The sequence below is a fragment of the Peromyscus californicus genome, unplaced genomic scaffold (assembly GCF_007827085.1).
Source record: "Peromyscus californicus insignis strain IS unplaced genomic scaffold, ASM782708v3 Scaffold_23__1_contigs__length_62951481, whole genome shotgun sequence".
Lineage (NCBI taxonomy): Eukaryota > Metazoa > Chordata > Mammalia > Rodentia > Cricetidae > Peromyscus > Peromyscus californicus.
Window position 1 is genome coordinate 28,474,925 of NW_026294534.1, and position 27,151 is coordinate 28,502,075.

At 41.0% G+C, this 27,151-nt stretch overlaps 1 protein-coding gene across 4 annotated transcripts in view; it reads right to left on the bottom strand.

Annotated features, from left to right (window-relative positions):
• Positions 1-27,151, bottom strand: part of Dlc1 (DLC1 Rho GTPase activating protein) — a 374,422-nt gene that overhangs the window by 86,980 nt on the left and 260,291 nt on the right. Inside the window, exon 2 of one of the 4 annotated variants that reach the window (XM_052752055.1) lies at positions 21,188-21,981. The exons of the other annotated variants lie outside the window; for them this stretch is intronic. Within the exon in view, the coding sequence (XP_052608015.1) occupies positions 21,728-21,981 (254 nt within the window). The 3' untranslated portion in view covers positions 21,188-21,727. Of the gene's footprint in view, positions 1-21,187; positions 21,982-27,151 lie in introns of those variants that run through there. 4 annotated transcript variants of the gene reach the window in all.

Sequence of the window (27,151 nt, forward strand, 5' to 3'; positions counted from 1 at the left end):
CATCTAAGCAAGGAACGCTATTAACATAGTGGGAGAAGACCAGACTCTTTCCCTGTGCTACCACAACCAAGCGCTAGGCTTCCGTCAGGTGGGAGATGGCGCTTGGCCTGGGACAGACATGCTAGAAGCGGTTGTAACAATGCCCTCAAGATGAACATCGTCAAACCAACTTCATAACTGTTCAAAACACAAGAAGAAACAGATCAGACCAATTCCAGCACTAGCTGTTAGCACTAGATGCAGGACCCGTCTATCTCAAATGCTGTTTTAGACGCGAGACCAGTCTATCTCAAACGCTAGTTCAGTAGGTAAGCCACCTAAAGAGTGGCAACATGGTTTACATTCTTTATCCCACAGTAAGCACTAAATGTCTGGGAGGTAGCTTATTCTTTAACCCATCCAGCTTGGCTACATTTCGGGTGCTCCATGGCCATGTGTGGCTATGGCTACCTGAGAAACTAGATTATGCAGTCTCTGGGATTACAAGGTTCTGGTAGAGCACACTGGTATAAACAGGGATTGGAGTCACTGCTCCTATTAACAGCTGCTGGCCTGGACCACTGCTGAGGGATTCCCTCCTGCTTCTTTGATGTAGAGCCTCAGAATGGACTTTGTCATAAGAAAAAAATCCTGTCCTAGTGGATGGTGTGATCACCATTTAGAACCAAGAACGGGCGTGCAGTGCTAAGTAACACAGTACATTGTATCTATGGAACCAGTCATTAAAAAAAAAACAACAAACAAACCCAACTTCTGAAAGAGTATGTGGGGCACAAACGATATAGCTGGTGCTACCCAGAGAGCTAATCTGAGATTTGGTTCAATTTAGGGAAGATTTAGGATGAGCAACTGGGGTAGAGAAAGTTCTGGATCACTGGTGAAGAAGAGGAGGAGGTGAGTGATGGTAAGTAGGTGGAAGGCAGAAAGAAAAGACAGGCAGGGTCAGGATAATTGTGAAGTCACCAAGAATTGAAGGTGCGGACGGCAGGGGGCAGATGAAGAAGCAGCGTCAGGCCACTTCCCCACGAGGATTTACTCCCAGTTGCTGGCTTGGTGGCAGTTTAGGAGTGGGACAGCCCTGAAGACATCTACACAACAGCCTGTGCTGCGGGGGAGGCTGTGAGGAGGTGATATAGAAATGGGAAGAGGAAATAAAAGTGGAGACACAGAAGCGATTGGTTCTGCTTAAGCTAACTGTCCGTTCGCAAGGAAGTTGAGGATTACCGGCAGGAAGAAAGGAAGTGGAATCCCTGGGGCCCCTTGGTAATCCCATGACTTGCAGGAAGGCAGAGATGAACTGGGGACCGCATATTGCTAAGTAGACTTTTACTGACTGGAAAGGCTAGGAGGAGAAAGGAAAGCATGAGCCAGGCAGTGTGGACCACAGAGACTATTTTAAGATGCCGCAAGAATTTGGTCACTGGGGGTTTCCAGCTGGAAGCCCAGAGGGTGAGTCAGAATGGTGGATCCACCTTGGTGTTCTTTAACTCAGCAAAGCTAGACTCTTAGAAAACCACAGAACGGAGCTGAAAGTCCAGGATCTGGTCCTTGTTCATGTCTGGGCTATGTGTGGTCTTGGCTACGTCATGCCCTCAGAGCATCCCTTTCTTTACGTGTAAAATAAAGGGTTTGGCGGCAGTAACTCCTACTGTCCTCTTTGCGTTTAAACATCTATGACTTGTGCCTTTATCCTAGCACTCAGGAGGTGGAGTCAGGCAAATCTTTGCGAGTTCAAGGGCAGCCTGGTCTACATAATGAGTTACAGGACAGCCAGGGGTATGTAGAGAGACACTGTCTCAAAAAAATAAAAAAATAAATGTCTATGACTCTCAGTTATATCTACCCTGACTTACTGAGATTCTTTATAATTGTCCCCCTTTATCCATGGAGGAATAGGCTTTGAGAGCTAGAATCACAGACAGACAGTACCCGATCATATATATCTCATATATATTTTGTTCCCCCCTTAAATGCATACTTACAATGAAATTTAACTTATAATTTAGGCACAGAAAGAGGCTAACAACAGTAACCAAATATAAACTAGAACAATAATAATACTCTAGTATTATGAAATTCTGAGAATCACAACTCCCACACTAAAGAGGCCACTATTAAAGAAGTTAAGAATCATTAAAACATAAGCACTCAATATCTTATCAGTGAATTCAATAATCCAGATGGTTCCTAAGTAACTCATGAGCAGGTAGCATATACAGTGTGGATACACTAGACAAAAGTCAATTCACATCCCGGGATGGCTACCGCATGACTGAAACCTTAGAGAGAAAACCTACAGACAATGGAGGACCACAGTACTGCAGGGAAGTCAGCCATGTTATTCTTTGTGTCAGGACACAACCAGGTTTGGGAAGGCAGACGCCATGCACATTTGGAAAATGCCTTCTTTAAGGCTACACAGGGATGAGGAGACAGCTCATCTGGTAAAGTGCTTGCTTTGCAAGGAGTAAGGATGTGGGTCTGACCCTCAGCACCCACTGGAAGGTGGAGATGGGCAGAATTGGTTAGCTCCAGGTACCAGTGAGCAACTGTCTCAAAATACAAGAGGAGGACTCCAATGGAATGACACCTGAGGTTGACCGCTTGCTTTCCACACACACTTGCAAACATTCATGTATGCTTATACACATGATACACACACACACACACACACACACACACACACACACACACACATGCGCAAGTAAGACAACACACAATTATGGATACAGTATTGGATATGAAAATTATTTAGAATAAGAAAAGACATCACAGGGTCTTCCAGACATTAGCTTTTTCTTCTGCTATCTCTGTTGACAACTCCCGATCATACAGAAGTGTTTCTTGATTCCACCAGACTTCCCTGTACTCCCAAGAGCCTAGTTCATTTTAGGGTCTCTGCATGTTAAAGTTCATTATGGATGAAACATCTAAATTCCTATGTTGAAGTCCTACCCACACCTGCATAGCCAGAATATAGCCTGAGTGGGAGATACAATCTGTAAAGAGCTGATTGATATGGCTGTTAGGGGAGTGACTTTCTTCTTTCATCCTTCACGTCTTTGCCCAGAACCATGTGTTCCCCTTCTCCATCAGGTCCAATCCTACCTAACCTAGCCTTCCTTGTGGAGAAATCTCCCTAGCTCAGAGTACACTAGTAACCCATCGGCAGTTGTTCATTTTGTAAAGGGCAGCCAAATTTTCTCATGGCCACTCACGTTATCATCCCATAGGACTACTTTGGCTCTTCAGAAGAGCCTACAATTTCTTCCTCATTGGGTAAGTCTTTAGGAGACCACTGGGGACAATATCTTAGATCAAATTCAGATGTTAGAAAAATTCCTTGAACAATACTTTTTAGAGAAAGGGGGATGAGGACTCATTTAAATTTTTAAGAAGTCTTTTCTATGTTCTTTTTGAAGTTAAAAGATAATGGAATCCACTCCACGTACTGATAGTCTATTACAGTGTCTGCACTGAACACATAAAGGCTACATTGGAGTGAAAGCTGAAATCCCCCACTCCCTCCCTCCCACCACTTCCCACTAATTCACTTATCGCTTTTCTCTTGTGGCAACCTAACCCTGGTTGTTGCCTTCTGTTTTTCTACGGCTTCCGCCAGCAACGGAAGTTCACAGGGATATCTTCCAGAAAACCTTTGGCCAGAACTAAAGGAAGTGAGAACATTCAAGGGTAGAGGATGATTCAATCTCTTTGAGTGCTTATGTCTTGGTGCCCCTTCTGAAACCATTGAAAAGAATGCCAGCAAGCCGTAATTACCAGGGTGCTCCCTGGGAGGTGGAGATCTGCCAGTACTCACTGGATTTCAACCAACAATTCATTACAAGTGAGTCACCGAAGGAAATGAGTATCTATTTTGGCCATTTTTAGGGAATATTTAACACCCTTAAAAATCCAAATGGGTGCTTGATACAAAGGTTTATAAAACTATACACATATACATACATACACACACTCATATACATATATACCATGGTAAATTATATATTTGTGACAGGGTCTCTCTGTGTAGTCCTGGCTGTCCTGGAACTTGCTATGTAGGCCAGGCTGGCTTTGCCTCTGCCTCCCGAGAGCTGGGATTTAAGGCATGTGCCAATGTGCCCAGCCTCATCAGCATTTTTAATGGAGACTTAAATATGCACTAATACAGTATTTCATTAGAGACTTATGACATAAAAGAATAAACTTAGTTCATAAAAGTCTGCATGAGAAATGAAGACTTATTGTCCTACTGAGAAACTACCTGTACTCAAGATATTTCTCCAACGCCGTATTCTCCCACAGAACCAGGATCTTTGGGATGAGGGAGATCCACTACCCTTCTCAAAAAAGCAAGACTGCTTTTGCAATCAGAACAGCTTCCAAGGCCCTGATGCCAATAATGGTGTGGAATGATTTACCATCAGCTTCGGAAACTTCCTTGGGAGCTGAGCGGGCAGCTATGAATCACTGCACACCCTTCTGCACACATCGTTACCGATCTCCTTAGACTATTATATGAAAATCATACTTTGCATTTTTTTGGTAAGGAATGCTTTTCCCGGTGGCATCAGACTGTCTGAGAGTAAAAGTAGAAGCAGCCCCTGGTGAGCTGTGTACCTTGGAGTTGGATGCACTCCAGCAGTATCTGCAAATGCTGTTTTGAGTCTGAGTCAACACACCTGATCTGGAACACGGCCACAGACAGAGGCCGTGCCTCTGGCAATGGCACCAAGAGCCTCATTCTGGTGATTTCAAAGAAAACATCGAACTGATTTTTAACTCCTTCGTGGTTGACTAGAAGGAGTATTGGTGGCCTGAACTTACTTCTCTCAGGATGGAGAAGATGGGAAACCTAGGAGAATCGATCTACATCCCGATGATGGAGTATGGGTCTCCTTTTGGATACTGCAGTTGCACATTTACTCTGCCAAAGTTGACACTACCACATGCTATCACAGGGGGAAAGTTAGTGGTAAGCCCCAAAACTTTGTATTTTAGTCCCATGTATATCCTGAATTTTCTGGGTAGCTTCAGCGCTGGACAGGTTCCCTAAGCTATCTGTTGGAGCTAATGATGAACGCATTTTGTCAGCAACTGTGGGTCAGATGGCAATCGCTCTGTGGCGAGATCAAAAGCCGATGAGTTTCTCAATCGAACGTGTTCTTACAGGCAGCCACTGCTGCATGAGTCTTTATCAAGCCTGCACACAGACACATGAACGGCTCCTGTCAGTGGCGACTCTCACGCTAAAGGGGCTGTGAGTGCAACTTTTTGCCGCCTACATCTGTAGTATGTGAAGCTCAGTGGTTGGAACTGAGGATGCTTAATTGGTAGAAAAACATTGTAACAACATTTATCTCCATTATTATTATTATTATTTATTATTTTTTACTTTTAGTTTCTTTGTGTGGATGAATTCTTCTGTGAAGGAAGGGACTCAAATTGGGTTTTGCTAGTGCAACCTTAAAGAGTAACCTATGACCAATAGGTTGAAGCCAACTGGAAACAAGCTTCAGACTGAACTGAAAGATTCTTCCCTCCTTCCCTTTTATCTTCCCTCTCTTCTTTCCCCTCCCCTCCTCTCTCCCTCCCCTCCTTCCTTCTTTCCTCTCACTTTCTCTGTGTTTTCTTGAGAGGATCTCATCATGATGTGCTTCAGGCTGGCCTCGAACTTGAGACCCTTCTGCCTGATGCTTCCAAGTGTTAGGATGACAGGTGTGCAGCACAAAGGTCAACTGGAAGATTGTGTTCTAACCCCGTTTGTGAGAGTGGGTGCCACAGTTCCAGCTGACAGACACAACTCTGAAGGCGAGTGCTTCATGACAGGTGCTGGGACAAGAGCTGGGACAAGAGCATCGTGTTTGAATTGCAAGAATTTGGTTGCTTTCTTTTAATATGAAGAGTTAAGGACATTTTAAAATTTCATTGACTGTTTTTTGTTTTTTTTTTGGTTTTTCGAGGCCGGGTATTCTCTGTGTAGCTTTGCGCCTTTTCCTGGAACTCACTTGGTAGCCCAGGCTGGCCTCGAACTCACAGAGATCCGCCTGGCTCTGCCTCCCGAGTGCTGGGATTAAAGGCGTGCGCCACCACCGCCCGGCGTGTGCGCCACCACCGCCCGGCTTCATTGACTATTATAATCACTTAACAAATAGAAGATATTATAGGCCAAGAAGAAGAGAAAGGGAGTGATATAAGAATGAAGCACAGCTTCGGAATAATAGACAAATTCAGCTTTATAGAACATATGCTATTTATATGAACATTCAAGAACAGATGCTATCGCATTCTCCATTCACACATACGCATCATACAGATGTGGACTGGAAGAGGAAGTACCAACTCGTGACAAGGTTATGTGGATGAGGGAGTTAGGATGGAACAGGGGTGATATTTAAAAGTAGCTTCAACTTCAGTCACAATTATTTCTTTATGTCAAAATGATGATGATGCAAAAATGGTACAATATATATTTCAATTTTAGATAGGGGAAGCATGGGTATTTATTATATTTTTATTTTCTATATGTGATTGTCCTCATCCTGTCTGTTCTGGTTACTTTTTTTTTTTTTTTTTTTTTGGTCTACTTGACACAAAATAGGGTCATCTGGGAAGCAGGAACCTCAAGTGAGAAAATGCCTTCTTCAGACTGGCATCTAAGAAAGTCCATGGAGCCGTTTTCTTGGTTAATGATTGATGTAGGAGGGCCCATCCCACTGTGGGGAGTGCCACCTCTGGGCTGGTGGTCCTGGGTTTTATAAGAAAGGAGGCTGAGCAAGGTGTGGGGAGCAAGCCAGTGAGCAGCTTTGCCCCTTAGCCTTTGTTTCAGTTACTGCTTCTGAGGTCCTGTTTTGAGTTTCCGCCCTAGCTTCCCTCCAGGATGGAGTGTGACCCACAAGCTGAAATAAACACTTTCCTCCTAGGTTGCCTTTGGTCATGCTGTTTATCACAGCGTCAGGGAAAGTCAACCAGGACACAGTCAAATAAAAGAGAGCAAACCCCTTATTTGGTTTCATGGCTCAGGCTTTTCTCATTCCAGCGTGTGCCTCTCTGTTGCCCACCACTGCAGATCCATTAGCCATTTTGTGGGAGATGAGGACCACTCACTTATCAACTGCATCTTCCAAGTGTACTGTAACCAAGGCCTGATGTTTATGATTCCTCCAGTGGACATGAGCCTCTGTGGTTTGACCAAGATCCTTCATGTTCCTACAGTTCTTCACTTTTTCCCCGTGCTCTCTTCAATTTCTTCCAAATCTCATATTTCCTCGGAAACCAGAAGAAAGCTCTTCTCATGGAAACTGGGCAGAGATGCCAATTACCATTTGGGGCTAAGAGAACGTCCCCTCTCTTCGAAGACGATTCAGATTGCTGTAGTTTTCATCATTTTAAACCCCACATACGCCTTTTGCTATTTACCTCCATAGCACACATATTCTGAATATTTTCAGCTGCAAAAGCATATTTGCTAAGCCAGTCATGATGTAAGTGTTGCCTGCCTTGGCCTCTGCAGGATCGCTCACAGCCTGGGCTTGAAAAGAGATGAAAACGTTCCAGTGGCAAGGGAGTTTAGGGGCCAAGCAGGGTTTCAGTTTGATTCTACTACTACTGAGAAATTGAATGCCATCCTGGGGTTTTCTCCAGCTCATGGTATTTGGTCTTTAATGCTGCCTCAAGTGTGTGCTTATACGAAACAAAGATCCTAGTCAATGATAGGAATGAAGTGTTTTTTTTTGTTGTTGTTTGTTTTTTTAGAATGGGTGAAAAAATGTTTACCTATGAAATGGTTAATTTCTCATTTTATCCGTTTCACAGTTTTAGACTAATTTTGTGAATAGTTTCTAACCTTAGGGTTTGGGGGAGTCTACAAGGGTAAAGACGGCAATGTGTCATTGTTTGATTTTTAACACTCCAGGAAGCTTCAGTAAATCTCCCTTCAAATGTCCATGTTAGCTAAACGGGCTCCAGTTCTCACTGTGTCGTCCACAGTGACTTGCCTCTGTTGAACTGATTCTCTAGGCTGTGTGTGCTTTCATTTTACAAGAGGGAATGAGAATTACTGCCTAGTAAGTCTATTTTGTGCCCACCAAAAATTCAGAATATGAGCTCTCTGGGTGGTGAATCATAAAAGGAATAATTTGGATTTAAAAATGTGGTGGGAACTGCGATGATTTCAACACTGTAAATGGAAGAAATTAATGTACTTGACTTCAGAACAGCCAAAAGATGACCTTCAGAAGAGCTGATGACAAGGACGGACTAATTTCAAGTATCTTTTGTGGCCTGATAGTGGCTTCAGAGTGATGATGCATTTCTCTAAGAACAAAGTGTTTATTTCATTTAAGTAAAAAAAAAAAAATAAGTCGATTTAAGATTGGAATCTTCTGGTAGCTAAGGACAACTTCAGAAGGAACAATCAGGGGTAGGATCTGGGAAAGTAATCTTTAAAATACGTGATGAGATAACATCTGCAGGCCAGGGGATGAAGCTAAAGACATTCATGTCCCCATGAACTCGGAGCTCTTCATTCATGGATCTACCCATCACTTTGGGTAGGTACCAATGCGTAGGTGTACAGCTAGGCTCAGATGAGATGGTTTCAAATTTCTGAAAGGATGTTTTTTACGTTGAGTGCTCTGATGCTCCGAGACACTTTCACATGCTACATGGTTTAACTTTCACAGCTACTGTATAATGTCAGTAGTGTTGCCTTCGTTTACAGATGATATGCTGACTGGCTAAATGGCTTTCTTGAGGCCACTTGGCTAAGAGTGGGAGAACTGAGCTTCATAAGCAGGTGGTTTGGCTCAGGATCCAACACTCTTAGTAAAAGTAGACGCAAACCCTGATGTTCTCTCTCTCTCTCCTAAATGGAACTTTGGGCATGAACACTGTCTCAAAGATTGGCTTCAACTGGATACCGTGCATACTATGGAACCCGGGCTTGGCTCTTGGGTCTCCATTTCCAGCCTCAACTGTAATTACAGAGCACAGGAGGGAGAGGGCGTAGTCAGATAATTGAACGCATTGAGTTTCATGTGCATAGTTATTATGAAACAGCCAGCATTTTTATTTTTGGATTACTCCCGCTCCTACTCTCCAAATAATAAGGCAAACTGGCAATTGAGAAAGAGAAAAAAAGGGGGAAAAACCCAACAACCTGTTTCTGATTTGTTTGGGACTGTATCCAAGGTTTGGGGAACTACTTGGAATTGTATTTTCAGAGTGCTCAAAGCAAATACTTTCTTTTGAAATAACTTCGAGATGAAAATCTAAAATTATAAACTATGTGTGTTAAACTTCTATATTAAAGATTTCTTTCACATCATGATGAAAATTGAACAATAATTTCATTAATTTATATCCTAAAGTGCATGAGTATAAACCTAAGTAAAAGCTTACAAACATACTTCATAACCATTTTGTACTTTCTGATAATAAAATAATAACTGGTTTATTAAGAAAGAAAATTGAAGAAGATAATGTTTAACAACAAGAACCATAAATTCAGTTGAAGATAGGTCAAAGAAGTAATATTTGTGAATTATAATATTTTAGACCCACACCCACAGTCCGTATTCTAGTTATTGAAAAACCACTGGAGTTTAATGATTAAGAAGAAAAATCAATTTCCACTGTGGAGTCATTTTGACACCCCAGTCCCCTTGTTTTCCTTTCTGATAGCTCCTCTCAAACAGTTTGGATCAGCGGTTCTCAATCTGTGGGTCACAGCGCATTGAGGGGGGAACAGAATGACCCTTTCACAGGGGTCGTCTAAGACCATCGGAAAATACAGATGTTTACATTCTGATTCATAACAGTAGCAAAATTACAGTTATGAAGCAGCAATGAAAATAATTTTATGGTTGGGGGTCATCACAACAGGAGGAACCGTTCTAAAGGGTGGCAGCATTAGAAAGGTTGAAAACCATTGCTTTGGATGCTATACGAAAAGCCCATGTTCTTGGCTGCTGGGGCCACGTGACCTGGTCTAATGATTTTACTACTATCCACACTGACGCTCCCTCCACTTAGTTCTTTTCTCTGCCTTTTTTTTCAAGGAGAGTGAGAGATTTTAGTGTTGGTTAGCCTTCCAAAAACATCAGCTTGGGGGAAAGTGGGAGTCAATCCTACGGGGCCTCCTTTTGAACATTCCCTTCACGCGCCATGCTTCCGCTCGCCCTTCCTTCTACTTAAAATAAGACTGACCCTGTAGCAGTTGAGCTGCATTCACGTCCTGTTAGCCGTTTAATAGTTTTTAAAGCTTTTCATTTTAAGTTGTAAGATATTAGAGAGAACTCATCCTAACTCTCAAATAATTACAGTGCTTAATGTTTTTCTAAAAAATATATTGGGACAACTTCTTTCTCTCTCTTTTTCTTTTTTTTGAAAAAATATGTGTACCTTTCAGCAAAAAATGACAATCAGAGAATTTCAGGAAGAAATTAGAAATATGAAAAGGGGGCACGTGGGAGAAGTGACTGGGTTTCTTGGCTTTGGACTGTATTGAGTGCCAGCATTTCTAACCCAGGTACTCACACGAGGTAGTGTTTGCACAGGAAGTATCCCCCAAAGGCTGCTGTATCAAAGGCTTAGTCCTTGGCTGCCAGTGTTATTTTGGGATGTTTTGGAAACTTTGGGAGTTAGAGTCTTGCTGGAGGAAGTAGGTAACTGTGGGTATGTCTTCAGGCTATGCTATGGCACTCTCTTCTCCCTGTCCTCTGCTCTCCCCTTTCTCCCCCTCTCTCCAACTTTCTTTCTCTGTCTCTCTATCTCCGTCTGCTTCTGTCTCTGTCTCTGTCACTCCTTGCTTCCTGGCCACCATAATGTGTGTGGCTCTGCCATCCTCTTCCTCCCTGGTAGACTGAAATCTCTGAAACTAAGGACCAGGATAAATCTGTCTTCCTTTCAAGTGTTTCTCTTAGGTATTCTTTCACAGCTAAGGGGAAATAAATAATACAGATGAAATAGTCTGCGAGCATGAAGAAATTGAAACAAACAGACAGGCCAAACCCTGTGTCCAGGCCTTTGTAAAGGACAAGCATGCTCAGTACACACACACACACACACACACACACACACACACACACACACACACACACACATCTTCACACAGTTGATCTATATCCCAGCCTCTCTTCTTGCCAATTTTATTCTAAGAATATCTTTTCCTTCCTTCTATACTTAGTAATAAACACGGGCTCCTACTTTTTAAGGCAAAGGTTCAGAGTTATGGATGAGAGGAAATTCCTTTTAAAATAGCTTTGCGATAGGACTCCTATCCTGTCCCTTAAGTGAAATGATTTTTTTTTATAACCAAATAAAATGGATAGGAAATAACATGATAAGGAAGCAGTTTTTGAGGTTACATTAATTTTACATTTAATCTCTTCGACAGAGGAGATAAGAGTCATTTCCACCGCTGCTGCTGCTTATGGGAGACATCATACGAGTCCTGCGTATAGTCATAGCATGGATGCTTCATGGATCCTTGCTGTGCATTGGGTCAACAGAGCCATTGTCATTGTGGTATTGGGCAAACAAAGATGCTCAAAGGAAAAGTCTCCTGAAAGGAAAACCTCACTGTCAAGTGAGATGTTTCTAGAATCATTTGGCATAGTGAATCCCCCAAGGACCCATCTAGACCCATAGACAGGCAAGCTCTTCTGGCTGTACTAACTGACCATTGGAAGGCTGTGGGCAGCGCTGGACTTGACAAGAGTAGCTGTCTACCAAATCCACTCACTTTCAGTTATTTGCAGGTCAAGGTAACGAGAACATCAAACGGGGGTTAAGGTTAAACACACTGTTTCCCCGCAGACTTTCAAGTTAGCTTTAGCTTTCTGTTGACAAGTACTGATAGGCAAAGCTCAAATTCCAGAGTTTAAAAAACCCAACTTTTCAACCCAGAAATAAATAATTATAGACCGTCTCAGGGTAATTTTAACTCTTTTACACATTCCAAGCACACACAGACACACGTATGCTCACAGGTTTTAGAAGCAATAAAGTATTTTATTGAGCTCAAGTCATGGCTATTTCGTTTCATTATGAGCAGGGTATGTTACAAATAAAATAAATCATTGGCAAATAAAATGTTGTGCTTTAATGATCTGAAAACATGACCTCTTTTTAAATAGTCATTCGGTATTTTGCTGATCTCACCAATTACCTGTCACATTCTAGCTGGAAATTCTGAACTGTTCCATTCCTTTATTAACTCGGCCAGGGAACTGTTTTAACTTTTTATGAGAATGTTTGTGGTCAAATTCCTTCGCTGCCTTTCCAGATGACTAAGGGGAGAGAAGGCTTTTTCAATCAGTTAGTGGTAGAAGCACCTGTCTTGTATTTTGCACTCTACCTATAAACTGGGATACTAATTGGCTTGTTTCTTAACACCTTCTTGATCATGCTGCCTGAATCCGGCCAGTCTGGAAATGGGGCATTCTGTAATCGCATGTTCAGCCCAAACAGTTATAGACCAGATGGGAAGACTGGGTGGGCAGGCCAGAGGGGAGAAATTCCCAAATTTCCCCACTGCCAAAGAACTGCATTGCAAGTTCTAATTTTAGACAGGAAAATACAGTTAATTTCAGTCTGCAGTTATGGGCTGGTGTCCATCATTTGCCCTTCTGAGGGCACCTAGTAATTTCTCTAAGGTAGGGGTCTTGGGAAATATGGTCTGGTAACAGTGACTATGCGGTATGGTCCACTGGAAAGAATATGATTAGCTTCCACTCATATTGGATGTTTGGACTACAGAAGAATGTGATCTAGCCTTTCCAATTTTAATTGATGTGGATCAGCACTTGTTTGTGCCTCACCCACATGGCACATGGCAATTATGATATGCCAAATCTGTTAGGGAAGAATATGAGTCTTGGGCAGGCTGGTGGAGTTTTTCAGCCATCCATTGGCTTGGGGGTGTGCTACAGTACACTTACGGTCAACTTGAGACCACTGACAGATATACTACTTCACTTGAAACTTAGCTAAAATGATGATAATAAAATGATGAAGAGTAAGACATTGCCGGTATTCCTTTTTGAGTCCGAACTGTTGATGTGTTGACAATCTATTCAGATTTTGCAAAAATGTCTGTCCTCTACTCCTGACCCCTAAAATGACCAATATAAGTCTTAAAATATGGATATACAGTTACTGCATCCAAAGCAAATCTTTTTTTTTTTTAGAGAAAAACTGGTCCTTGAGGTATCAGCTCAAGGTGGTGATGGGATAAAGTCATCATCATTACCAAGACAGTCTACACCGACACATCTAAAATATGCTTTATCGGATTTCTCATGGGAAATGTGGTTTGTTTATTTATGTGATATTCAGTTTCATGGTCTTATTAAATGCTTAGAAATCATAACTGAAATTTCCATCTAATTATCAGCAACCTGAAGAAATATCAGAGAAACAAGGTGGTACCTTGGTAAAAAAATGGCTGAAAAGTCATTTGGAAAGTGATGTGGTGGTAAGCTCAAATGAGTTCCTTTGATGGTAAACAACAATGTGAAAACTGGTAGCAATCAGAATTGGCAGGTTTTATAAAACATTGTGTGGTACAGGAGGTTACGAATACCCCGCTAACTGAAGGGCAGGTGTTCCGATGGGTCTCAGCACATTGCTAAATGCTTTCTCAGCAGTGCCATGAGTGAGTACATTCTTCTTGCATGATGAGCTGGCCAGGAAAAGAACAATCAGTGAGGTGCCATTCTCAATAGTGAATGGCTCCTTCAAGTCATGTAATTTTTTTGTGGAAAAGCTATAAATTTAACCACCGAATGAGTTCCAGGCTGGCTTATGTCGATAACATTGCAAAATTAATACATGAGTTATTTAGGCAAAGAAGTTCAAAGTGTACAAAATGGTACATGAAATTAATGGCCTGCTATTTTAATTAAGAAACTCGAGATTAATAAAATACAGTGAATTCTTTCCAGAATTTGGAATGAGGTGGCGGGTGCCCTAGAAACACTCTGTGGCTGCTCTGCACAGGTTTGCTGGTTATTTTGTCATAAGGAATGGGCAAATATCTCAGATTGCTGTCACATCTGTGATGACAAGCAGCTGTCCGTATCATGGCTCAAAGCATATGTTTAACCAAAAATGATGGAGTTTCTCCAAGATAAAGATAACATTCAGACAAGGAGTATGCAAATAATGGCGCCAGGAAATGAACAACAAATCATTTTCTGTCTAAAGCTCTGGAACAACAAATCATTTTCTGTCTAAAGCTCTGGTAGAGTGCTCTGGAAATGTGTGTGTTTGAGCGTGAATTCTCTATTGAAAATGATGTGTTTGTATACTTATTTAAGTCCCCAAAGTGATTAAGAAAATAAAACAGTCTAACAGGAGCTTGAGAGATGGGTTATTGCTAAGAACACCGGCTACTCTTCCAGAAGATCTGAGTTCGATTCTCAGCACTCACATGTTGGCTCACAACTGCCTGTGACTTCAGTTTCAGAGGATCTGAAGCCCTGTGGGTACCTGCACACAAGTGGTATGCATAAACTCATGTGGGCACACATGTGTAGATAAGCATAATAAATAAATCTTAAAAAGAAAAATCTAGTGGGGCAGCAGTGGCGCACACCTTTAATCCCAGCACTCAAAAGGCAGAGGCAGGCTGTGAGTTCAAGGCCAGCCTGGTCTGCAGAGCAAGTTTCAGGACAGCCAGGGCTACACAGAGAAACCCTGTCCCCCCCCAAAAAAAAAACAAACAAATAATAAATAAAAATAAAGAAATAAAGAAAAATCTAACATTTCTTTCTTTCTTTTTCTTTCTTTCTTTCTTTCTTTCTTTCTTTCTTTCTTTTTTTCTTTCTTTCTTTCTTCCTTCCTTCCTTCCTTCCTTCCTTCCTTCCTTCTTTCCTTCCTTCCTTTCTTTCTTTCTTTCTTTGGTTTTTTGAGACAGGGTTTCTCTGTGTAGCTTTGCGCCTTTCCTGGATCTTGCTTTGTAGACCAGGCTGGCCTCAAAATCACAAAGATCCACCTGCCTCTGCCTCCCAAGTGCTGGGATTAAAGGCATGCGCCACCACCGCCCGGCTTAACATCATTTTCTAACTTGCTAAAATAATGAAAAAAATAGTTGTGCTAATTTTGAGCATTTTTTATGCAAATGTGCGATTTCTCATTGATTTATAAGACTTCAAAGTAGTTTAACCTTTAGTTAAATACTAGTAAACTCTTCAGAAAATGGAAGGATTGCACAAGGAACATTTTGAGTTGGCTTAATGAGAAGACTGTTGCACATTTTTTTTTTTTAACTTCAGTGGGCTTTACAAGAGACTATTGAAGTAGACTGAAGTTTGAATGAGGGTGCTTCCTCTTGGTAAGGCACTATTTAGAACACAGCTTGACATGGTTGAGGACAGCCAGTGATGGGGCACCTGCCCCACATGTGCTAGGCCCTGGGTCCCATCTCTCATTCCTCCAAAAGCAAAGAACCAAAAGCTTGAAGCAAAGTGAATGTCATGCTTTCACTAAAATTCTTTTTTAAAAACATCTGATTATTTGTGTGTGTGTATGAGGGTGTGTGCCAATGTGTGGGCATGTGTATAATATGATTGATATCTGTTTATTGGTATGTGTATATGTATGAGTGTGTGTACACATGTGTGGGTTTGTGTATACTATGACATCTGTTTATTTGTGTGTGTGTGTGTGTGTGTGTGTGTGTGTGTGTGTGTGTGTGTGTGTATGAGCATGAGTATGTGTAAATTTGTGTGCATGAATGTACCATGGTACAAATGTTGAGGACAAGTTTGTGGGAGTGTGTTCCCCTCATCTCCCATGTAGGCTCCCGCAATTGAACTCAGCTCACTGGATTTGGACTTGCTGAGCCTTCTCATCTACCCTTAAAAATCCTCAATAAAGCCGGGTGGTGGTGGCGCATGCCTTTAATCCCAGCACTCGGGAGGCAGAGCCAGGCAGATCTCTGTGAGTTCGAGGCCAGCCTGGGCTACCAAGTGAGTTCCAGGAGAGGCGCAAAGCTACACAGAGAAACCCTGTCTCGAAAAACCAAAAAAAAAAAAAAATCCTCAATAAGTTTCATGAGAAGACAGAATAAACTCAACCTTAATAATCAGACACTCATCCTGTTTGCTTTGCATGAAATATTGCTATAGAGTTACAGGTAAATGACCTAGAATAGTGCTCTCTCTAGGGGTGTTTTTACTCTCCAGGGGACCTTTAGCAGTGCTTTGGGAGCTGTGATAACTGGGTGGGGAGGGCTGTTGACAAGCCCTCCCTAGAGGACCTGGGTGCTGTTAGACATCCAACAGCATACAGAGCAGCCTCCTGAGACAGAGCTTTATTGAGATGAAAGTGTCAATGTCAACAGTGTGGATGGTGAGAAGCCACACTTAATGTACATAAAATATTTTATATTACAAATATGTACATTATGTACTTACAAATATTTGGATTGTGTGTTTTCATTTAAAAAAATCTAGAGAGCACACTGTAAGTTATGACTTCTGGGAACTTAAACTATCAGTTAAGATGCTCGTTAGTTCCAAGTGCGTAACATGTGGTATTTGTTTCCACGCACCATGGTGTTTTAGTCACAGTCCCTCCCATTCCTGTTTTTACCTCGTGTGGAACATAGACTGGCTTGTAAGAGAAGGGTTATCAATCAGCAATGCCCATTCAAAGGATGTCTTAGTGGTTGATGTATTACTTTATTAAGGAGAACATTAAAAAATTAAAAACCATGTTCCAGTTTATGCCTTACAGTTAACATTTTAAATAACACTACAAGAGAAGTAGTTGTGTTCTTACAATTTTAAACAGAAGAAAAAGGGAGAAAATTCAGGTTGCAACCGCCCCACCACCGAAGACATGTACAAATTTTAAAGAAATCATTTTTTCCAGGTAGATCAATGTGACAAATTGATTTGTTATCTAAAAAGCACTGAAATATTTAATAAAAATTAAAGTTTTTGTAAATTTGTTTATATATATATATATATATATATATATATATATATATCCCATAAATTTAGTATTCTAATGTAGACATGAGAGTAAAGTTCATGATACCCCCATGCATCTTATTACCTATTAGTTTTAGGAAGGATTGGATTCACAGGTCCCGTATTTCCTTTTGGTCAATCTTCACAATGAAAATGAAGATTTAGTTGCAGAGTTATCAACTACTATATAAAAACCATCCCAATTTACAGAAACTTATAGGTTCATAATTTCAGGTGTAAGCACTGCTACAAGGAATTTCAGATCCTGCATGTGTGAAGTAGTCACACTTCCCCTGCGCTATGTGCACAGCCCTTACATTTTTTAAAAATGCAGAATCGAGACATATTTCCTAGGCTAGCCTTGAACTCATTATGCAGTATTGACTGGAATCAAATTTGTTACCCCTTTGGATATCTGATATATGCAGATAGTCTTCTAATCATTTCCTTGATACTGGGAAAGGATGCTAGAAAAGGCTCACATAGAAAAGTTACAATAAGGTGCCCAAATTTATTATTTGTAAAGTAAATTGTGAAATTTTTATTTATATTGTCTAATTTAAAGAATATTAAGATTATGGAAATGAAAAGAAAGTTAATGGTCATGATAGCTTTGATTTTGCTAAATCTATCTAGTAGTCTGTAAATTCCAGAAGAACCAATGCTCCCTTACAAAACTTAAGAATTGGGGCAGGGACTGGTATTCCGTAAAGCTCTTCAACTGAGTAGATATTGTATATACATTACTGAGTAAATATTAGTCTATGCATCTACCTATCATCAATCCATCTGTCCATCCATCCATCCGTCCATCCATTTCTCTATCTGTCTATGCAGAGAGAGAAAGACAGATTTTTTTTTAGAATCCTTGAATTCTTAATTTACATAATTTGATGTAATTTTAACTACATTCTGTAATCTCAAGTAATCTTTAGTTTTGCTGCCAAGGCTACCTATAACGACAGGACTATTGCTCATAAGTAGGAAAGAAAAAGACAAAATCTCATAAATGTTTACTATGGGATGGCAAGTCTAGTCAATGAAAACAGATGGTGTGCTTTCTGATGGTAAGACAGTGGGTCCTAAACACTGGTGATTTAGATGGGGGAGGAGGGCTAATTTGCAGGGGGTCAGGAGAAAGGGGATACAAAAGAAGCATTTTCTTCTTTCTATGCTTACAGACTATAGAAGAAAGAATAAGAGGAGGTGATAACTTGTCATTACCATCAGATTGCTTTTTTTTTTGCCTTTATTTTCTTCTTTAAATTGCCGGCAAACACCAACTACACTTCTCTTGTCTGATATATATAATTTTATATCATATTTTATACACAAAATAAAAATACCCCATTAAGATTTGGGAGGGTCACATGTCAGTTTCTTTTTCTAGTTCCCTGAAATAGAAACCATGTGTCCCAGCATAATAATTACAAAGTAGAAATACAGGCTAGCATTAAAATAAATGCAAATGAAGTCCCCAAACTGAGAGGAAGCTGGGGTGGGGGTGGGGGCACTTTTCTATATTTATCTGAAGTCTCGCCGGGTAAAACTGTCGAATCCCTCTTTCTCTGTCAGTCTTCTACAATGCATTTTTAGCACCACTCACATGTTGAAGGCTGGTAACCTAAAGCTGGTCAACAATGCAGTTACATAAAATCGTAGACAGGACCATACCACGCCACAGACCTAAAGCACTTACGCAAACAGCTGGCTATGTTCCCACAGACAAAAGATAACCATCGACTCCAGTTTAAACAAACTGTGGTGTAAATATGTAAACACTCCATGCAGCATTTCAGCTAATATTACAAAGATTTCCATCCCTGATAAACAGCCGTATAAATGGCACTCTTTATGTTAAGGCTAGACAGCCAGCCATAATGGCCTCGAAAGCATCTATACTTGCCTCTAATCTTGCCCATATCCCTGGTCTTCTCCCAGACTAAACATGGTCACCCTGGATTCACAGTTCAAAGACGCTCTGATTTTCTTTGGCTCACTCAATAATTGCAGCCTCCTCAGCTGTGGGTTCTGGAAGGCAGGGACAGTGTTTGCATTTGCTTGGCTGAATCTTTGGTAAAGCTTAACATAAAGCTTGACATGAATTAATGTTTGCTCACTTCCTAGGATTAGCTATTTTCTGTTTGGCTTGGTTTGTGAGATTTTTAGTATAGCTTTTTGGATTTTTAAAGATTATTTTATTTGTGTGCATGCATGCATGCGTGCGTGCGTGTGTGTGTGTGTGTGTGTGTGTGTGTGTGTGTGTGTGTGTGTGCAGGTGTACAGTGTATCCTTACATGTGTGTGCAGGTGAGTGCACTCATGTACACCAGAGGGGAAGGTGCCTTGCTCTGCCACGCCCTGCTTTATTCCTTTGGGACAGAAACTGTCCCAGAACCTGGAGCTTGCCATTTTGACTGCTAAGCTGGCCAGACAGCAAGCCTTAGTGATCCTCTTGTGTCTACCTCCCATAGAGCTGGGGTTATAGGCATGCTTGGCCACACTTGGCCATCCTTGCCTTTGGTATGAGCAATGGTGATTCAAACTCATGCCTTCATGCTTTCACAGCAAGTGTTTTTTTGTTTTTTTTTTTAATACACAAAACCACCTTCTCAGTCCCTACTAGTGCTTTTGAAACTCGTTTCCACCAAAGATGATTGACTTATTAAAATGTTAACTAATAAATGTTAATTAAATGATGTTTTAGTGCCCAAAAATGTCAGAGAAAGATGAAATGTAGATAAAAACCAAACCAAACCAAACCAAACAACAACACCCAACTGTCTGTTTTGGATGTTGAGCTGCACAGAACTGCAGCTCAGGACACTGCTTGCGTTTTCTAGAGTGACTTTCTTAGAATAGTTCCAAGAACTTCAAGCACGCCTTTAATCCCCACCTTATCTCAGTGATAAGTGAAACATTTTCAGCATCACTCTATGACAGCTTGTGAGGCTGTCAGGTCTAAGAGGCCTGCAGGAACCCAGAAGTATTTTCCATTCGACTAAATGCTGGCTTCCAGTTTGGGCCTTCACTCATTTTCAGTTGAGCTCATTCAGGCTGGCCTTTCTCAAGGACACGGGTTAAAATTATTATCTGTCACTTTCTTTTTGTTATCTCACAGAATTAGAACCTGCTTCTTCGTTCTTTGTGTACCTTCAGACCTCAAGACGTTCAACGTAACTAGAAAAGGGTATGGATATTAATTTAGTGCTTTTTCTTTAGTCTCACTCAGAGAAAAGGTGAAAATTAAGCATAAAAAAATTCTGCATGGTAATATCAACCTTCACTAGTCTTTGAAAATGAATTTATAAGCCCAAATAGAGAACTTTCCTCAGAAATTATTATTGGCTGAGCATTGGTCATAAAGCATAATGAGCATGTAGATGGTTGCCATGGTGATGCCAATAGTGCAAAGAGACAGAGCTGTGTGTTACAGACCTGTTATACCTCAGTTCTCCAAGCATGCAGAAATGGCTGCGCATCCATGTCTGCGCTTTCCACAGAGACAGAAGAGTAATGTCTTACTATACGGGGACTTTTCAAATTTGTAGAAAATACCCATATTATAGAATCTTGAAAGATGTTGGAAAACCTTTGGTACTAAATCCAAGGACATGTTGCTTTTAAAAGACAGTTTTAGAAAATACCCTAATTACAGAATCTTGTAAGGTGTTAGAAACCTATTGGTACTAAATCCAAAGACACATTACTTTTTTTTTTTTTTTTTTTTTTTTTTTTTTTTGGTTTTTCGAGACAGGGTTTCCCTGTGTAGCTTTGCGCCTTTTCCTGGAACTCACTTGGTAGCCCAGGCTGGCTTCGAACTCACAGAGATCCGCCTGGCTCTGCCTCCCGAGTGCTGGGATTAAAGGCGTGCGCCACCACCGCCCGGCTGACACATTACTTTTATAGGACATGATATTTAAAACTGGGAAGTTGAGTTGGTTTCTCTCATGAATCGAATATGAAATGGAAGGAACAGACATTATTGCCAGCGAACAGAAGTCTCAGTGTTCCTTTCTTTTCCTTCCTTGGCTCTGAAAGTGATGAACCTGCCTCGTCTAGGAGTCACAGTGTTGCCTGTAGTGAAGCCCTAACTGTATCATGAAACTTTGGACCACTGTTTAATGATGTGCTTAATTTAGTGTATTTCACATAAGTACTTTCAATTTACATTTTTTTTTTTTTTTTTTTTTTTTGGTTTTTCGAGACAGGGTTTCTCTGTGTAGCTTTGTGCCTTTCCTGGAACTCACTTGGTAGTCCAGGCTGGCCTCGAACTCACAGAGATCCTCCTGGCTCTGCCTCCCGAGTGCTGGGATTAAAGGCGTGCGCCACCACCGCCCGGCTCAATTTACTTTTTATAGGAGTGTATACTCTGAATAAACCAGACCTGTGTTTTTTTCCTATGTTACATGAAGGTTTCAAGTATATGGAAAACAATCTGACCTCTAACATAGGAAGTGAGGTGACACTGTTAATACTGGGAAGTCCTCACCATGGCGGTAGCGAAGGAAAATACTCACACGAGCGAGGATTCTTCCAACCAGGAGAGAATCCTTTGACGAAACATTTCGAGGTCTTGCTTTGTTTTAACAATTCCAGGAAAGTTGCTCCTGTAATTTCCAGAACTCTGTTGGCAGGCTTTCAAGGTCGCTCTGCCTTTTGCCTTGTGAGGAGGACCATGTGGGCTCGGCACCGAGAAATGTAGCCTGTGGCCATAGCGACTGTTGGTGCCCCAGGCTGCTCTTATCGCTGGTGGAATTGGCTCATTGTCAAGTGTTGCTGAAGAGCCCTTCTTTCTGCAGGGCCGTGAGGAGACCCAGCCGCAGTGGTCCTGCCAGCCAACACCCTTGTAAGGGCGAAGTGTTTTTCTTCAGGAACATGGAAATACTTCTCTTGGGGAAAGGTGTAAGGAGACAAACCAATTGCCACTTCCGAGGGGGTGAAAATCGATTCCTTTGTGCGCTTATCTTCAGCCACTTCTAACTTTACTGATTTACCTCTGCTGGGTTCCCGAGGAGGAAAAAAAAAAGAGGAGAAAACTACCCGTCTGAGAGCCTGTGGTAACAAATGAGTGACAACAGATGGTCTTAGCAAGAGAAAACTGTTAACAGCCTCAATTCATGACCAGGGGTCAGATATTGTCATACCCAACACCACAGAGTGACAATCCTTGTCCAATCATTCAACTGAGTGCACACACAACATATGCCTTTGCTAACTAATTAATTGATTGCTCCATCCATCTATCCATTCAGTAAATGTTGAGTGTTGGTTAGCGTGTGTTTGGTTATTATTCTAAGCATAGTGTTATAGCATGGAAACCAATCCAAACCAAAACAGCCGCAAATCTCTTCACTCTTGAAGCTTATGTGCTAAGAAATCCATATCCCACATTCTCAAGGGAGTAAAATTACTGCATCATTTTCCAAATGGTTTACATTCTTTTTTAATTAAAAAAAGACAACATGGGGAGTTTTCTTTGTACTGAACTGGGGGAATTCGAATTTAAATATTTATCACATGCGGAGAAACAGAGAAAAATATGTTTTACCCTATATTCATGTTTTAGAAATAGCGCTATTTGTAGCACTGTTGAAGATAACAATTCATGGAAGATTCATTATCCACATCTCTCTGGAATTCCATTGATTATCTATAAGATATTAGATGCCCAGTCTTGGAAACGGTATGCATTTTCAGCTGTGTTTTCTTATCACCTCGGCATAGTGTAGAAGCCCACGGAGCAACCTGCTTACTTTTCTGTCCAACTCTACAAGGGTTTCAAACTGTCCCTCAGAGTGCCCGCCGGGAGTGCCATTCCAGTAAACTCACTGTCCGCTAGGTTCCCGCTCTCCAGTCCCTGGGGGACAGTAGCTGCCTCTACCTGGGACCCCTGCATCTCTTATGTAATTACCTAGAGAGGTTTCCTAGCTGGCTGGCTTCTCTCCCCAGCCCCATTTTTCCTGGGCGTCGAGTCATGGCGCTCCTCCCCTTGGCCTCTCTGTGATTACTTCTCCGCTAGATGATTCCGTCACACCTGGTCCCCTCTCTTGCCCAGCTTCCAAGGCTCTCGCTCCCACTCGTGCACCCACTCAGTTTGGTGGCCGGCACAATGACAAGGATGATAGCCGTGCTTCAGAGTTACAGTTAGAAAGGACTTGACAAGAGGGTCTCACGTGACACTAACTCTTCAGTGTCAAAGCCGTTCCAACAGTTGCCATTTGGCGGAGTTTTCATTGACCTTGAAAAAATGCCTCTGGTTAGCTCCGAGCCACTCGACTGGGTTAGAAGAAGGGGGAAGAGGTGGAGCTGGAGTCCAGTTCTGCATTCTGAGCCACTTACCTACTTCTTGCTCCTTTTCACAACACATTCCTTGCTCTACTTAGCTCAAGTCCGCTTGGAGTTCTACCACTTACCCTCACCCTCCCTCTCGCCCCAGTGCCCTTACTTGCCCGGCATTTCCATCCAACTTAACTGGCCAGGACTCCACGGTATGCCCGAGTGCCCATTTCTTCATGTCACCTTCCCTAAGAGCTCTGCCACACAGTTGCCTTTTCTTTGAAATATTTTTCTTAGCAAAGGGTTGGATTTGGGTTTCTCAACCTCATTTCGAATCAAATAATTCTTTGTCGTGAGGGATTGCCCTGTGCGTTATATGATATTATGCAGGATAGACACACTAGCACCTCCAGTGGTGAAAACCAAAAAAATCTTTGGACACTGTAAGATGTCCCATGGGGAACAAAACTGCCCCAGGTAGAGAACCTCTGGCTTAGTTTGTAACTGTTCTTTAGCTGAGTGATGTGAGACAGCTGGGTCATCATCCTTCCTGGATATGGTCAATATACAAAGTATAAACATAAGGAACTTTCAGAGACTAAAACATATTATTAAAGAAAGAAAAGAATATTTTCATCCTTCTGAAAGAATACCCTCATGCTTAAGAAGTTATCTTCAATAACCCCTTCTTCCATCCCCGGAAACTACTAATTTGTTTTCTATCCCTGGATTTACCTATTTCAGATTTTTTTTTTTTCTGTGACTTGAAGGCACACATTTGTTTGGATCACTCTATCATCATTTACAAAAACAACATACGATTTGCAAATACTAGGTCCTTGTGGAGCAGGGACACAGGGACCCACACAGCATATTTATTTTCTCTGTATCCAAAGCAAATCCATTCATCATTACTGTAAGAACGAAATATGCACAGTTTGCTTTTGATTGATGATAGCAGTAAAAGTACAACCTTCAGGACAGAGTTTGAAGTAAGGATTATTCACATGGAGGCCAACAGCTTCTTGAATGCTGTTGACTGTGCATTCGTGTGTGTGTGTGTGTGTGTGTGTGTGTGTGTGTGTGTGTGTGTGTGTGTGTGCCCTGTAGAAGAGGCCCACGGACAGGTAGTCACAGTGGGATCTGTCACCGAGACAGACTGCTGATAGAGTGATGAAGTGCAGCTCCACCTAAGAGAGTGCCAGGTGATTGTGTTTTAAGAGTTTGAAACTTCACCTTGCAGATTTCTGCAACGGGAGGGTTTGAGGTTATCCCAGCATGCCATCTTCCAAGTCTTCAATTCTTAGCTTCTTTACACTTCTTGGGGTTTCTCAGCTCTGAACTAAGGTCAGATCATCTTTCACCTTAGTTCATAGTTTTCCCTATGAACTAAGCAAATGTAGTGCCATCCTCTAGTCAGACACAACTGTCCCAGATGATCACCACCACCAATGGCTCCCAAATAAACACATCGAGGTTTGAGAAAAAGCTTCAAAATCTGGCTGACAACCAGAATCCCCACTCAGCAATCTATGGAATTCAATGGGAAAAGATGGCTTCCAAAGGTTCTGCATTGCAAGGTCAGTCAAGGCCATTGCCGAGAGACATTAAACTTACCTCTTCTATGAGAACAAAGGTGTAGTTCTGATGTGTAAGAAGGTCTTTGCATTATTTTCATCAATTAGTGCTTGCTTGGAAAACTTTGGTGTTTGGGTACAGTGCAGTATAACATGTTAGTTATGTAAATAGACCACATCAAGAAATATATAACAATCATCTACTCTTGCTATCACACAATGAAAAAAGGATAAAGTCTGCATTTTGAATCCCTTCTAATTATGGTAGGAAAGTTTAACCTAATACGTTTAGAAGTATAGATTATTTTCTACATACTATGCGTCCTAGATTATTCTAGTATATACTATTTTATCAATAGATTTTGAGTTATGTTGAAAGTGCTTAAGATAAGAAGTGTGTATTCCAAATTAGGAGTCAGTCTAATATGTAGACAGTATTTTCTGTAGTCTAGACACACTTTCAAAGACAAGACATTAAACATTTTACTTTCCTCTAGGCTGTTGATATCCGATTGTCTCATAGATTCCAAACTGTGTTTGCTAAAATTTCAAATCTCTCTCTCTCAAATTTAAGCAGCACCCATGATTTTTCAGCCTCTCCATCATTTCCTACAGATTCTGATGCTTACTCTGTTGGGATTTTGCTGTTCTTTTCCCCTTCTCCCCCAGTTTTCTGAGTACTCTTAATTTTCCATTATAATAAGGGAAACTTTGGAGCTACAATCAAACAGGCCTAGATAACATTGAAGTCCAATCAATGACTAATTAGTGTGAGCTTTTATAGTATTCTAAAATATTTCTGCCTCAATTTCTTCCTTTGCAAAAAAGAGAGATGACATTATAGATTTGTAAATGGATGATGTGAAACATTTAAATAGATACATACATAGATGACAGATGTATAGATGGTGGATGAAGAGAGATGATATACAGATAGATAATAGATGACAGATAAATGATATTTGGGATGCAGCCGTACATGCAGTAGATGGCCTGTAAAGACTGTTCTCTTGATCCATTGGACTAGATCCTCCTTTGTCCCCACCCCAAGTCTGAACGTTGGTACCTAATACTTTGCACAGTATCACTGTACATAATCCATCTGTCCTGTGTTTAACAAATATTAGTGCTCAGTTTAAATAACACATTGTGTTTTAAAGATCTATTTTTTTTATTATCTCTGTGTGTCTGTGACTGTGTGGGTGTATACACATCTGAATAGAGTGCCCATGGGAGTCAGAAGATGGTGTTGGGTCCCCTGGGGCTTGAGTTACAGGTGGTTATGAGCTACTTAGAAAGTGCTGGGAACCAAACCCGGACCCTCTGCAACAATAGTACCTCTTTTTAACCTGTAAGCCATCTCTCCAGCCCTTTTGACGTTGCTTCTGATCATTCCTTGTGTTTTTATCTTGAAAGGGACTACAAACACAGACCAACTGACTACCAATGATATTCCTTAACTATGGTAAAAGGAGACCACATACAAATGAATTCATTTCAAGTTAGTCTTAAAAGAAGCTATGAACATTGATTAATATAGAAGCATTCCTTAATACTAATTTTTTTCCACAGAAAATGTAATAAAAGAAAGAATTGGTTGCCCCAAACTATTGGAATGCCAGTGTCCAATAAACAATGAACACTCCATTTTATTGGTCCGTTAGCACTGCATATCTGAAAACAGAGCTTTACAATCTGAAATTTTTACTTTACCTTTAAGGTCTTTAAAACTGGCTTCAACTACGCCTACTGTTTTTAATTTTTTCAGTGGCTAATGTGCTTCAGTAAAAGGTAAAAGAGTTTTACACGACACATTAAAGCAGAAACAAATCAAAAGATTTCCAAAAAATGCAAGGAATGTCTGAAACCAACCCTAATAAAAACAAAAATACACTTAAAGTATGTACAAAAGCTGTTTCTTCTCACATCCATTTACCTTAGACCACCAAAATCAAGCTAGACAGATTTTTGGAATTATTATACCTATTGAAAGCATACAATAAAACAAAGTTTCTAAAGCACAAAGAATCTGTTTGATTTAAAAAAAAATTGAGATCTTTTGATTACAAAAAAATGACTTGGGCGAAAATGAACAGAAAGATAAACACCCTATATCCTGGCATGGCTGGTGGGATTCTTCAAGGGAAGAAACATAGACTAAAATTGTTCGCAGTCTATAAGTTGAAATTATTGATTGTTTGAAACATGGACTACAACAAGTCTATTTTCTAGAAGGTTCCTGTTCAGACCCATGTCTTAGAAGTGAAATAAATTGGCAATACAACATCATTAATGTTTCAATTTTTAGCTG